The following is a 15,772-nucleotide window of genomic DNA, read 5'->3' as shown; positions in this document are numbered from 1 at the left end:
ACCATATCTTTTTTATGCAATGTTTCCAAAATGTCTGGATATCGGTTCAGGACTGGTTGATGATTTTGCTTTCACTCAACATATTTTATTTAAAATACCCAAAAATTTCTGTGTTCATTTTTATTTGCTAAATAGCATTGTAATATTGGCAAAATATTTCATTTATAAATGTAGATTCTTTAAATCCCTTCCACTTCTTCTTATATTAAAATTTTTGATTAAAGGTGTTTTTCCAAACCCCCGAATAAAATAAGAGATCAGAGTTTAATGAGCTGCTTATTGTGATATTGGCCTTAATTCTTTTTCTTTCTTTTTACTCTCTTCACACTGCAAAAAAATATTTTTTTGTCTTGTTTTCAGTACAAATATCTAAAAAGTCTTGAAACAAGATGCAGTTTCTTGATTAGCAAATTGACCTAAGAAGAAAATATCAAATTTAAGTGAATTTGTGCTTACAACAAGCAAAATGGGTTAAGCCAGGAAAAATCCTGAAATAAGTTCACTTTTTTCTTAAACACTTAATTCAAGAAAAAAATGTCTTAACCCATTTGCAGATTGTTTTGCTTGTTTTAAGCACAAATTCACATAAATTTGATATTTTGTGTTTAAAAATAGGACTTCATTTTGCTTAGGTGTAGGTGTTTTGAAAATTCCACTTGCACTTAAATTCTTCGTTTCTGTGAACAGCATTGAGCTATATAGGATATTAGGTTTTACCTAAATGTTTATGCTGCTGTATTTTTTGTTGTTTATATTGATGATGTTAGTTTTGTCTGTGGTTTGTTATTTGTTTTATCCTGCTATCCTTGACTAGGTCTCACTTGTAAAAGAGGTTTCAACCTCAATGTGACTTTCCTATTTAAATAAAGGTTTATATTGCTAATCAATTAAATGCATCTTGATTTAAGACTTTTTAGATATTTGTACTGAAAACAGGACAAAAATACTAAGTAAGAAAGTCATTTTTTGTTTTAAATGTGTATTTATTTATTTGGTTTCTTTGTCTTTTCTAAATAATTTATTGATTATACTGTGTTGAGCCTTTCATTTCAATCTCCTCATGTAGAATGAAAACATTTGTCTTTGTTGTATCTATCACTTTGTACTCAATAAAAAATGAGTTTTTCTTAATTAAATAACAACTGTGTCTTTCATTTTCTTGACAAAAACGTATTTATATCAACACGTTTATGTGAATCACACTGTAATTAAAAAGTTCACACACACAGTGTATAGAGTAGATAGACTTTATTATACTTTTATATTTACAGTATATGTGCGGTTTCATTTTTTTCAAAAGCCACGCGTCGTCAAGGCTGCAGTCGGTGGGCGTGTTTAGTCAAATAACACCGGTGACGACATTCGGGTGTCGGTGTACAGAGGTTGGACCGATTCTGCCGCGTAGAAGCGTCGTTAAAAGTGCACGGACGAATCCAGATGTGCGACGCGTCCCGCACCTTACTCAGGGAATAGCATTCGCCATGGCTCGGGTCGGTAACGGAGCAGACAGCGCGGAACCGGAGGAGGTGAGTGTCAAATATCTGACACGCAAACAGCGGATGTGATTCAAAACTCAACGCGGTGCCGAACCGATTGCGTTAACCCGGGTAATCATCGAGCCAAAATCACACAGATGATGAAACAGTGCTGGTTTTGATCGCGATCGGAAAGCGTCTCAAAGAAAAACGCTGACGATTTGAAAATGTTGTAGAGTAACGTTCGACTAGTTAGGGTGCAGCGTATGTGTTGAGACACGTACAGTACACCGTGTGTCATTCATGCGGAAGTCAGTGAGATTAAACTCTTTATCATTCACTGTAAATCGCAGTAATTTCATATTGACTCAGATCACAGGTGCGTTTATCTTCTGGTTAACGTGTTTGCCTTGCATTTGCAAGATTACGCAACGACGTAGTGACGTCACGCACCTGAGGCGCCTCGCTGCCCGTAAAAGTTTAGATATGTCATATAACTTACTGTACATCAGTTTCTCCTTCATGGAAATACCATTATAAAACCAAAGTTACGGTCATAATAGAGTTATATAATGATATATATTTTGGTTTTTTATTTTTTTGCAGGGCAAAGATTAATCACAATTAATTGCACACAAAGTAAATGTGCATTTTTGCATAATATGTGTGCAACGTGTGTAATTTTTATGTACACTACATTTAAACACACACACATATACACACATTCCTTTCAGAAAATGTTAATTTATATATAATAAAAAAATGTATATATAATATAGAAATATTAGTGCTTGGAAAAGATTAATTGCGATTAATCGCATTCAAAATATATGTGATTTTTTTGCATAATATGTGTGTGTGTGTGCTTTAATTTATATATATTTTTAAAAATGTATATATAATATAGAATATATAAAAATATAAATAAATATATATACACATGTAAATGTTTCTTAAATACATACATGAATGTGTGTGTATTTATATATACATAAAAATTACACACAGCACCCACTCATACATTATGCAAAAAAATACTTTTTTTTATGCGATTAATCGTAATTAATCTTTTCCCAGTACTAAGAAATATATATAATATATAAAATTAATATATAGATATATACACATGTAAATGTTTCTTATATACCTACATGAATGTGTGTGCATTTATATATATAACAATTACACACTTATATATTATGCAAAAACTTTTATTTTGTATGCCATTAATCTTTGCCCACACAATTGTTTTTGTAAGGGCAGACCTCTTTTGGGCAAATTAGCCCCTGCATAAAGAGATTTTATGTTATGTAAGTCTTAATTTTTCAGTAAGTATTTTGAGATCGTATGATCCGATCTCTCAGACTGCAAGTGTGATTCAGGTGTCACCTATTCTAAAACACACACATCTGTTAAAGATCATCCTTATAGTGTTTGTGTACTGTGTGTGTGAAGTGTGTGGTGTTTACTTATTTATACACATCCAAGACAGTGAGTGTTTGTGTGTGTGTGTCATATGGTTGTTAAAAGCTCAGATCCAGTTACACACACTGACCTTTTCCACTAGAGATCTGTGTGCGTGTGTGTGTGTCTGTGTGTGTGTGCCACTGATCTGTATTGTAATAAGTGTAATCCACTTATGTCGATACAACACTAAACACACAACTGCACACACATTCATTCATTTCACAAACAGAAACACTCACAGATTAATGTTCTTATAAAAGACAAAACAGATGAAATATTCATCCTACAAACACACAGTCTGTTTCTCAACACCTTGATAAAGTCGTACACTTTCATAATATACTAAAAGTGCTCAGTTTTCATGCATTTTTTTTGTACTTAATATACTAATAATTCTTTGTGTAAGTGTACTTATAGCATGGTGTCTTTATTTTGACTAAAATGTGCTTTTAACATTGGTTAGTGCCTAACCCTAAATCTGTATTAAAATTGTATTTAGTTAACATTTGTATTAAACTTTAACCCAACTTTCATACAGAGATGAGTTCAAGTTTACTACAAGTGGTACCTAAATACATTTTTAACACATTTAAGTTCATATTCATGTACACTTTGATGTTCTGAAGCTTTTTGATTGGTTGATTCTGAGTGCAAAATATTAAAATCATGGTTATAATAAAGAGATAAAAACTGCACTGTTATTAAACTCTTCTCGATAGGTTTACATGTCTGTGTGTAGTTTCAGTCAACTTAACTATAATAACAACCTGTTTGACAACATTCTTTAAAACACGACCTCGACCTCTTGTACATTAATGCTTAAATCCCACAGGGTGCGGGGATTTGTACTCAAACAATGACAAATATCATGTTTGCATAGAGATGTGTTGTGTGGATTGTGAGAGATTTATTTTCATGTGACTCGATGGCATGAAATTCTTTTATGTGACCTGCAGTGTGACTGTAACTTCATCCTAATCGATTTAAACTCACTTTTATAAGATCATATTAAATATTTGACCTTTTAAAAAGTCACACTACTGAAGACAAATGTGATCATGTGTGTTTAAAATCCAGACTAAAGTCTCGTAATCTGATGATGAGATCACGAGCAATAGAGTTTGATTTTAATCTTTGTCATGGTCTCAGTCAATATTAACGATATCAAGATTATATTTGCACACAATCTTCTGTACATTATTTAGCATGATTTTATGTACAAAATAAATGACTTTAGCTGGGCTTTCACTGGCAATGTGACTCATGACTCTTTAAACATAAAGGTGACTTCACCCTAATCACACACTGTATATTGTGTTTTAAAGGACAAACTGATTTAACAGCAATTCAGCATGTGTGTGTGTGTGTGTGTGTGTGTGTGTGTGTGTGTGTGTGTGTGTGTGTGTGTGTGTGTGTGTGTGTGTGTGTGTGTGTGTGTGTGTGTGTGTGTGTGGAGGTAAAAAGTGTGTTTTTCTTTTAAAGGTCAGAGGTCAGATTTAGTTACATTTAGTTAAAGATGATAAACTACAGTAATATCATATTATAAAATGCACTCTTACACAATACACTACAAAATTGTTTTTTAGAACAAATATCTAAAAAAAGGATGCACTTGATGACCTAATGCTGAGTTTACACCAAACGTGGTTTGGGCGTCAAAATCGTGTCTTCCGCGCCGCGCCGAACGCCACTTCCGCGCCGCGGGACCTCTTGACGCGCGTCAACGCGTCTTCACATTGACTTAACATTGAAATCACTCGCGCTTCACGCCCTTACCGCGGTCGGTGTAAATGCAGCATAAGATAATTAGTTTCGTTTTTATTAAATTGAAGTGAATTTGTGCTTAAAACAAAAACGCTTAACTCAAGAAAGAATTAGTTTTTGTTTGTTTTAAGCACAAATTCGCATAAATCTTATGTTTTTTTTTTTTGTCTAAAAACTACACTTATTTTCTTAGGTCATTTTGGTCATGAAGAAAATGCCTATTGATTTAAGACTTTTTAGATATGAACACAAGACAACAATACTAAGAAAGTTTATTCACTGAGAATAATGTACACAGTACTGAGAAAATGACAGAATAAATAAAGCACAGACAACACAGCAAACCAAATGATGAGTTAAAGTTAAACATGTTTAAGGGGAAACCGTTTGTAAAATGTGATTTATTTCTTCTGAAATGAAGTGAAGTGGGTGTGAGGTGAATACAGGTGCTATAAAACACTGTACTGAGTTCAGTCACCTGATATAAAGTTATAAATGTGAAGTCATTCATCTCAAGCTTATATGAATGATTCTTCTTCTGATTTAACTTCATTGACTCGCGTGTCCTTCAGTCTGAGGATTCAGTTCACAGTCTCAGGATTAATCGCAGGACAAATTCATTTACTATTATAATGTCAAGAGAGCGGATGATCAAATATTATCAGATCTGTTTAAAGATTTCAAGGCACACAGCAGTTATTATGAGTATAAATACAGTCATGAGAAGGAATTTCACAGCACATTTTAACATTAAACTGAAGATCTGATATGTCCAAGACAAATTTCCTTCAGGACAGTAAAAGTCTATCTGTTGTGAGGTTTGTATGTCATAAATAGTGTTTGTGAAATTAAGAATGAATCAAACACATTTATCACTCACTGTGTTTACTGTAATCATTTCTTCTTTTATTTTCAGGACTGTTTTGAAGATGCTTATGATCGTATTCCAGTGTGAGTATCTCTGTAAACATTTATATGAAGCACTTCTCATTCACTCACATACAAACAAACCTGCGTGAATGAACCACTGAGACTTCTGAAAATCATTCTGGAAAAATGAGAATCACTTTTTTGTTTCAAATGAAGATCATGATTCTCCTACAATTCATCTAAACAAAATATCATCATTTACTAGAGGTTCTGACAAACTACTTTTATTGCAGAAATCTCTTTAAAAAATTTGAAATGGTTTGAATAATTTTTTTAAAAATCTTAAAGATTCAATGACTCACTAATAAATATATGTTTTATTACTGGGTGAAAGAAGGTGTTTGCCCTCAATCGTAGAGTAGACATTGGTGTTTATATGTAAACTATTATCCCAGTACTTCTGTGATAACTTAAAGAAGACATATCACGAAAATCTGACTTTTCCATGTTTAAGTGCTATAATTGAGTCCCCAGTGCTTCTATCAACCTAGAAAATGTGTAAAAGATCAACCCAGTAACTTAGTTTTGGTAAACCATTCTCTGCAAGTATGTGAAAAAATAGGTCATTTGAAATTTGACTCCCTTTGTGATGTCAGAAGGGGATCTTATTATAAAAATACCTCCCCTTAATCTCCACTATTGAACCACAACAGTGCCATTTACTGCAGAGAGAGAGAAATAATTGACAGCACAATTTAATTTCAATTTCAACAAACCACCATTATGGCGATCAGTGTTTGCATTATCAGCTCATTCTATTTTAAAGGACACACCCAGAAAGGGTACATTTTGCTCACACCTACAAAGTGGCAATTTTAACATATTATAATAAATTATCTGTGGGGTATCTGTGCATAAAGTGTGTTCAATACTTATTCCCTTTGTCATTTCACTTCATTTATTATGACTCAACTTGTATACTTAAATATACTTAGAAATCCCCTTACCGATAAAAATGCTGATGTGTCAAATACTTATTTCCCTGCTGTATGTACACTGAGGACACCAAAGATTTATTTGACATCTTTTAAAAGTCTTGTGAAATGTCCCCTTTAAATATATATAATGCAGAAAGAAATAGTACTGATACTGTGTGGTTGAAAAGAGATGTTTGAAACTTATGCATAAGTTATATAGTATATGGTTTTCCAAATGTTTTCAAACCAGGACCCACCTAGACAAGTGTAATTTATCTCAAGAGTAGTTTTTAATTAGTTGTAGTAAAATAAGATTTTAAAGAGGCTGACAGAATTTGCAAATAAAGTGAACTAGTGTACTAGTATTTGCAGTAGTCAGACAGACACGATGTTCATCTGAATACACCAGAATGATGTGAGATTTATTTATGTGAAATAATCTAACTGTGTCTTTGTGTTTAGGGCGTCTAAGATGGACTTGTGTTCATCTATAGATGAGTGCAATATTGCTCTTAACCTCTTTCTGAATAATAAGTTCTCTGAAGCGCTGGAACGCCTCAAACCCTGGTACACAACTCACTATACACACATATATGTCTTAAAGATAGTGAGTTTGATTTGTGATGGCCTTTCTTTGTGTGTGTTATAGGTCTAAGAAGAGCATGTATCATGCATTAGGTTACAGCAGTATTTTAGTGATGCAGGCCGCTATGACCTTTGAACAACAAGACATTCAGACGGGCATGGCGACCATCAAAGAGGCCTTACAGACCTGCCAGAGGTTTGACTTTCAGTTGTGTTGTGTACAACAAGTGATTGGATGATTTCAGTGGCCAGTGCTATAAGATTTGATATAATCAATCATTTCTTTAATGTAATATATGTGATCAGTGATATTAAACCCTAGAGATGTTGATGTTGTCTTATGTCTACAGGTTCAGAAAACGAAACTCTGTGGTGGAGTCCATATCTAACCTGATGTCTAAAAACTCACCTGACAGCATGAAAGAGGGTACGAATGTGTGTGTTTGTCTGTGAATGTGTGAGTGAGAGATAATGTGTGATTCTTAAAGTGTGCAAAATTGTATTTTTTCTCATTTTATGTAGAGGAGATGCACGCTGAGATCTGCTATGCTGAATGTTTGCTACAGAAGGCCACACTTACATTCGTCCAGGTTAGTAAATGCAAACACACACACACACACACACACACACACACACACACACGTTGGCAGTGTATTCTTTACTGTACAAACTGTTATATCCTATTCCCCTAACCTTCCTCATTCCCTAACCCCAACCATCACAAAAACCTGTCAGTCTTTAATCGATCAAAAAACTAACATTTAGTATGATTATAAAGACGTTCAGTTTACTGAACCGTGTTTTTAACATTTTATTACAATTTTTTTTAAATGCTTGATTCTGAGCCAGTCACGTTCGTTCTTTTCAAATGTCTACCGTTAAAAACTAACAACACACAGCTGCAAATGATTTTACACAAAAATGAAATACAAATATATGTTTTAATAACATATATGACATTATATTTAAAAATGATTAAACAAAAAGGTGTGCTCATGACATTTGAACGTCTTGTCTTATCTTAAAACCAAAAGTAAACGTGTTTTCCTTGTTGAAGGTTTGCATTTGTTAACAATAAGCAAAAATATTTCAAATCAATATTTAATAGGTGCGTGCGAGACACTTAATCCATGAGACGAGACATGAGATTGGGTTTACGAGAATGAGCCAAGATTTTTACCATGTTTAAGAAATTTCAATGATAATATAAATGAATCACATAATTTTGAAATGTTTTAACTAATCTAGGACTGTCCCTAACAATTATTTTGCTATTTGATAATGAAGTAATTTGATATTTTTTGTTAAAAAAAGACCCAAGTGAGCAATAACTTTAAATGACATCATAATGACGAAGCAATAATAATTGGTTCAAATAAAGTATTAAAACAAGTAAACATTACAGTAATATATGTAGGTAGACTTTGTAATAAAATCAGCATTATTGTATTATAACAAATGCCTGCAGTGGGCGCTAATGGACTCGCTTCTGTTACTTTCACTTTAGATGCTTACTTTAACCAAACAATGTTTAAGTAAGGAGTAATTGACGACGGGATTTTGAATTATAAGAAAATAATGCACACCCAAGGTGCGTGTGGCAGGATGTGAAGCAGAGTTACACTACGGGTGTGCATTATGTTCAAATAATTCAAAGGACCGGAGTCAATTATTCCTCTTATACCACGGTTAGCACAAACATTGCTCTGGTGCTTATTTTTAAGACATTTGACAAGTTAGGTGTGCGGTTATTAGAAATTAATGCATACCCACGGAACATTTCTCAGCCAATCAGAATACAGCATTCAACAGACCCGTGGTATAAATGTATTTAAATCTTTAATATTTCTCCAACTCTTTACAATAGAAATGATACCGCCACTCTTATTCTTGAGCAAGATCATGCAAAGATAAAATCATGTGAAGTTAGAGAGAGAGTTTAATCTGCTGAGACACTTCATATCTGACACTGAGACAAACACAACATGTCTCAGACTTTAGAAACAAACATTATTAGAAACAAAAGCACACGCCGTGAAAGACTGATTATTATACATGCATATTGCACTGGAAAAGGTTTTGCCAAAAACTTTATTTATTTATTTCTGGGATAACAACCTGCTGCCTATACGTTATACCTTACATAAACATATTATTGTACACTATCCCTGGAAACCATGCAACACTTTTCATTCTTTTAAGTTTAAATCAACTTATCTGAATTGAGAGACTTATGGATTATTTGTGCTTTTAGTTAATATTAGATACATTTTTCAAACTAAAATTGAGCAAACGAAGATAAAAGAATGATGAAAACCATAATTCATGAGGATATGAAATGTTTTTCAGGATGAAAACATGATCAGTTTTATTAAAGGTGGAATCAAAATACGCACAAGTTATCAAATCTACAAGTGAGTGTGAAATGATTTATTACTCATAATGATTTTATAATTACCTGTCAATCATTGATGTGCACGTGTGTGTGTTGTCAGGGAATGTCAGAGTATGTTGAACATGTCTCAGGGAGTGGGCGGAGACAACGAGGCCTTCAGACAGTTTGAGGGCGGAGTCAAGTTGGGGATTGGCTCCTTTAATCTGGTCAGTGCTGGGATGTGTTAAAGTGCTGAAAACTCTCATAGCTGTTGATGAAAGTAAAGAAACTTTTCACACTGTGTGTTAGATGTTATCACTGCTGCCTGCACGAATACTGCGACTGCTGGAGTTTATCGGCTTCTCAGGGAATAGAGTGAGTAACACACACACACACACACACACACAACACACAAACACACACGACACAAACACACACTTTCTCTGTGTAATGTGTGTTTTATTGTGATTCAGGAGTTTGGTTTGTCTCAGCTGCGTGATGGCGCCGTCAATCACAGCCTCAGATCCATCCTGTGTGTCCTTACTCTGCTCTTCTACTACACATATGTGTGTCTGATACTGGGTAACTACACAACACAACACACACAACACAACACAACACATCTGTCTGCAGCATGACCACCTGTGCTCCCATCACAACACCGCTACAGTTTTAAGGTACATTCACACGGGCCGTAAGAGTTAACGCTTCTCATTTATTTTTAATGGGTGACATCATGCTTTGCTGAACTGAATTGTGGATCCATCAAACATGTGCGTCAGCCTTATGCAAATAACCTAGTGTGATTGGCTGTTGGCCATGCTTTAGACACGCCTTCCATCAATCTTTAACGCCCCGTCTGAATGTACCCCTACAGTATCTTTACTAGTTGATATACACACATATTAAACACATTTACTGTGCTTTAATGAAAACATGACAGTTTGCTGAACAGTTATTGTGTGTGTGCGTGCGTGCGTGCGTGCGTGCGTGCGTGTGTGTGTTATGCTATGTTTTATTTTGTGTCTGTGTGTTTTAGGCACAGGTGAAGGAAACCTGGAGGAGGCTGAAGCACTTTTACAACCATATATAGAAAAATACCCTCGGGTGAGGGCACAGAAACACACAATTCACACACAGACACACACACACACACAGACAATTCAGCCACAATGAAGAATTTTGTGTTGCATTTGAGCTCTAAATTAGCAAACGTTTGATGAGCAGTATTTTTACTGTTTATTTTTTTTTTTACTAAACTTAGTATTTTTGTCTTGTATTCAGTAAAAATATTAAAAAATTCTTAAATCAAGATGCGTTTTCTTGATGAACAAAATGACCTAAGAAACTAAGTTTAGTTTTTAGACAAAAAATATACAATTTAAGTGAATTTATTTAAAACAAGCAAAAAATCTGCCAATGACAGCAGAGGCACGTTCACACGCGACATTTGAGCCTGAAATGATTAAAGGGGCGGTGAATTTGTTGATTTTGTTGTTTTATACTGTTGTCTACGTATGATGTTCGCGTGGTTTTTACATTCAAAAACATCAAAAGCAATAAGTAATAGGCTATTTTGTAACATGGATTAGTGGCTCTCTGGAGAAATGGTTGGTTTGAAGGGGCATTTTTGTCTGATTAGTTTTTCTTTTCTTGTTAGGGCTCCATCATCCTCTTCTACACGGCCCGCATCGCCCTACTGAGAGGAAACTTTGAGAAGGTAAAGGTCTTCATCAGTTATTACATTCATCTCGATCTATAAGAGCTGCTGCTGTTCATAAGAGATCAGATCGTCTCTTACTCCAGGATAAATGAATAATAACACTGAATCTTGTGTTTCAGGCAGTGTTGAAGTTTCAGGAGTGTATCGCTACACAACAGCAGTGGCGTCAGGTTCATCATTTGTGTTATTGGGAGTTAATGTGGAGTCATTCGTTTCAGCAAGAGTGGGGAGAAGCGTATCGATACGCAGATCTGTTGTGTAAAGAGAGTCGCTGGTCTAAGGTAACACACACATAAACATACACACGCAAACACACGCACGCACGCACGCAAACACACTCAAATAGACATACACAAACACACGCGCACATAAACACACACACGCAAACACATGAACACAAACACACACATAAACACATGCACGCAAACACATGAACGCAATCACAAATATGCACACAAACACACATGCACAAACTCAAACACATGAACACAAACATGCACATAAAACACGCACACTCACACATATGCATGCAAACACGCACGCACGCAAACACATGCATATAAATACATGAACGCAATCACAAATATGCACACAAACACACACGTCATTCACATGTGTAGTGTTTTGATCAGCTGTGTTGTTGTGTTGCAGGCCATGTATGTGTATCAGAAAGCTGCTATATTGAGCATGATGTCAGATGAAGACGTGAAGAAGACCGGAGAGAGTATTGTGGACTTATTCAGGTGACTCTTTTATATTTCATATTATTAATACAACAAAATATCAGTTCTGATTCTTTAATGAGGTGTGTTGTGTGTTTTGTGTGTGTGTGTGTGTTTATAGACAGGTGGAAGGACTGAAGCAGCGATTGGCCGGTAAGTCGATCCCCACTGAGAAGTTTGCTGTAAGGAAAGCCAGAAGATATTCATTACCTGTGCCCGTCAAACTGGTGATTCCTGCACTGGTGCGTCTCAAACAACCCTAGACACACACAGACACACACACTCACAGATGTGTTATATGAGGGGGAAGTGATGTAATAAACAGATTCTCCACACAGGAAATGATGTATGTGTGGAACGGCTTCACCATTGTTGGAAAGCGAGCGGACGTCACTGAGAGTTTACTCATCACCATTGAGAGAGCCGAAGAGCAGCTAAACAACGACCCCAGTGAGACACAAACACACACACACACATTTATATACACAAGAAGAAAACAAGACAAATCATTCTTCATCTGTTTTCTGTCTTCAGACCCGTCAGAGTTTCATCCAGATGATCAGTGTCTGGTGCAGATGTTGAAGGGTTTGTGTTTGAAACATCTGGGCAGATTAATGCAGGCTGAACTTTGTTTCTCACAGGTGCTGAGCAGGTAAACACACACACAAAACTACACAAACAGACACATTTTAACCATTAGATGTTTTGTGGTAGGTTTACCCATCAACATTACATAACCGTGGTAAAAGCACTGTAATCCACTCGAGGTGGCTTTAAAACATGTCAAGTGTTTCTTACTGTGTAGATGTAGAAATGCACTGTAAAGATACACAGCATTTTTGTCAAATCAACATATATTATTATGTCACTTTAACTTAACAAATTACTAAAACAATTTCAACTTGATTTTATAAGTTATGTTAACCTATCACAGGTCAAAACTTAAAATAGACTTCCTGTTTTAACTTCATGCTGCATTTTTTACAGTGCATGACATTTACGTTTTGTTTTGTGTGTTTGCAGTGAGAAACGCATCCGGTACGATCATTACTTGATTCCCTTCACTCTTTATGAACTGGGTTTACTCTACAAACAACAGGGGGATTACATCAAAGCCATACGAGTCATTGAAGATGCTAAGTGAGTTTTCGATCTATAGATTCTGTAACTCTACTGTTTATTATCAGTTATACCACAGGCCTGTTGAATGCTTTATTCTGATTGGTTGAGAAATGTTTTACGGATGTTGATTATTTTTCTGTAAAACGCACACCTGACTCACGACAGGTGGTTGAATTATTAGAAAATTAATGCATACCCAAGATGTTGTGCCATTACACCATGGGTGTGCATTATTTTTAAATAATTCAGAGTCAATTATTCCAGTTGTACCACGGTCACCACAGACATCTGACAGTTCAAGTGTGCATTTATCAAAAAATAATGATCACCCAAGGTGTAACTGTGCTCCGCGTCATGCCTGATAATTGAAATAACCATTCCTCTTATACCACAGTTACCACAGACATTGCTCTTGGGAATATTTTAACACATTTGACAGATCAGGTGTGAGTTTATAGAAAAATAATCAACACTCATGCAACATTTCTTAACCAATCAGGATAAAGCATTCAACAGACCTGTGGTATAATTGAAAATAATGCACACCCGCAGTGTAACGGCACTCTGCGACCACCTTGGGTGTTCATTATTTTCAAATAATTCAACTTCGTTACTTAATCCTGTGATATGACGTATATGAGGTTATGATATTAGTTTGATGTTCAATGTGTTTTATAGGCTAAATTATAAAGATTATTCGATGGAGTCTCGGCTTCATTTCCGCATCCATGCGGCTCTCGGCAGTCTGAAGGGTTCTCCGGTGAACACACCTTGATGATGACATCACCACCAGACTGTCACGGATGATACTGAAGATCACAGACGACTGTAAGATGACAAAGCACATCATAACTGAATCAACAGTCATCAAAACACCAAAGCACAGCTGTAGAGACCTGTAGATTAAAGAGCAGATTTCTGTTCATAGCATCATACAAACCAAAGTCACACTACCATAGAGGACACATCACTCTCAGACATTCACAAGTTACAATCTCATACTCATATAACACCTCAACACCTTACAAATATTTCAACAAATAGACAAAGAGTTTAGCTGACCGCGTTTTATTTCTTGTACATTTGTTCAGCCAATCAGACAGCTAAAAACCTCCCCGACCTCCAATCACAAAACAGCTGCTTTAATGAATGTAACCTTTATATTTTGAAAAGACCAAATATGTTTTTTTTTCATCTGTGTGTTTGTGTGTGCGTGTGTGTTTCACAGCAGTTTGTTTATTATCAGTAATTTAAAGAAAGTGAGATTATTACACACATGATGTTTGATTTTAATAAAATTTGACATTTTTCGCTTCAAGCAATCCAAGAAATTAATTTTAAAGCAATAATTAGCAGCCAATAATCAATCATGCAGTTATATTGTACAATCTTATAAATATTTTTATTTCTTTAGTAATAGTATATTTTACTGTATTGATTTCAAGTGTTTGGCGCTGTTTTATAGATCATTCGTGTTTTTATTTCGTGAGCTTAATCTGTCTGAAAATATTTATGAAGTTTGAGGTTAATGTTATGAAGTAACTTGAAGTGTGTTTATATGTTCACACCTGTCTGCTTCAGGATATATTGTGTTTCTCTTTATGTTATTTTTAGGGCTCAAATAAATAAATCTTTATTCAGTAGATTCACTACAGTATTTAAGTGAATATGAGAACACTTAAAAACAGTAAAGGATTCAAAGACTAGTCTTAAAAGTTCTCTTAAGGACTGATAGTAACTTTTTTTAAGTATGTCGTATAAAAAGTAAGATTGGACTCATTTAAATCTAAACACTAAACCTGATTAGCCCTAAATAATTGCTAGTTGGTCAGACTAGTTCTTAAGACTATGTTTATACAAATGGTAGAGACAATAATGACAAATACAAAACATCCTATGTCACTTAATTCTCTTCACCGTTTATATGTTTATTCCCTCATCACTATTATATCATTGTAAAGGGTGGTTTCCCAGACAGGGCTTAAGTCTAGTCCCAGATTAACTTAAACATGATTGAAAACAACTTTCAATGACATATCTTAAAATATATAAGTATAAGTGTGTTGTGTCTCAAGATGCACACCAGTAATGTTTATTTAAAAATGACTTCAATATCCTAATTTAACTAAGGCCTAGTATTGGCTTCAACTAATCCCTGTCCGGGAAACCACTCGTAAGTGTATGAATATAACACCTATGTTTTTTTATAGCAATAATTAAAGTTTTCAGTACAAACACTATTAAATGTTTTTGTGATTTACTTTCTGATCAGTGAGTCTGATGGGAAAATAAAGTTTTGTTTTTGTTTACTGTGCCTGAAGTTCATGTTGGATTTTTCTGCTGTTTGTTTATATGCACAAATAAAAACCTGACAGGACAGTTAAGTGTTATTGTGTTTATTATGGTATAGCAGCAGCATTTTAACATCAAAATCCTCATTGAAAAGCATCAAAAATCTCTCTTACACTCTCAGAAAGAGGTTTAAGAAGATACAAAAGTTGTCATTGGGGCGGTACCTTTTCAAAAAGTACACTTTAGTACATTAAAGGTGCATATTGGTACCTGAAAGATACATATTTGTACCAAAATGGTACATATAGGACCTTTTTAAAAGGTCTTTGTTTCTGCGAGTGTTTGTGTTTATATCAGCACATCTCATCACTGTTGATTCATACAGCAACATTTCAACATCC

The 15,772-nt window shown here is 34.8% G+C and overlaps 1 protein-coding gene across 1 annotated transcript; it reads left to right on the top strand.

Moving 5' to 3' along the window:
• The first annotated feature begins 1,350 nt into the window (after positions 1 to 1,350).
• Positions 1,351 to 15,463, top strand: ttc39b (tetratricopeptide repeat domain 39B). Its single transcript, XM_065275638.1, has 19 exons — positions 1,351 to 1,526; positions 5,623 to 5,657; positions 7,016 to 7,120; positions 7,203 to 7,334; positions 7,489 to 7,565; positions 7,661 to 7,728; positions 9,488 to 9,552; positions 9,634 to 9,739; positions 9,822 to 9,887; positions 9,986 to 10,094; positions 10,552 to 10,619; positions 11,173 to 11,232; positions 11,355 to 11,516; positions 11,887 to 11,978; positions 12,079 to 12,199; positions 12,296 to 12,407; positions 12,492 to 12,609; positions 12,981 to 13,097; positions 13,758 to 15,463. The coding sequence occupies exons 1-19, from the start codon at positions 1,482 to 1,484 to the stop codon at positions 13,852 to 13,854; spliced, it is 1,755 nt and encodes a 584-aa protein (XP_065131710.1). The 5' UTR covers positions 1,351 to 1,481; the 3' UTR covers positions 13,855 to 15,463.
• Positions 15,464 to 15,772: the final 309 nt, after the last annotated feature.

This window comes from Paramisgurnus dabryanus, chromosome 21, assembly GCF_030506205.2.
Source record: "Paramisgurnus dabryanus chromosome 21, PD_genome_1.1, whole genome shotgun sequence".
NCBI classification, from domain to species: Eukaryota; Metazoa; Chordata; class Actinopteri; order Cypriniformes; family Cobitidae; genus Paramisgurnus; species Paramisgurnus dabryanus.
This window is presented reverse-complemented; position numbering and strand designations above follow the sequence as displayed.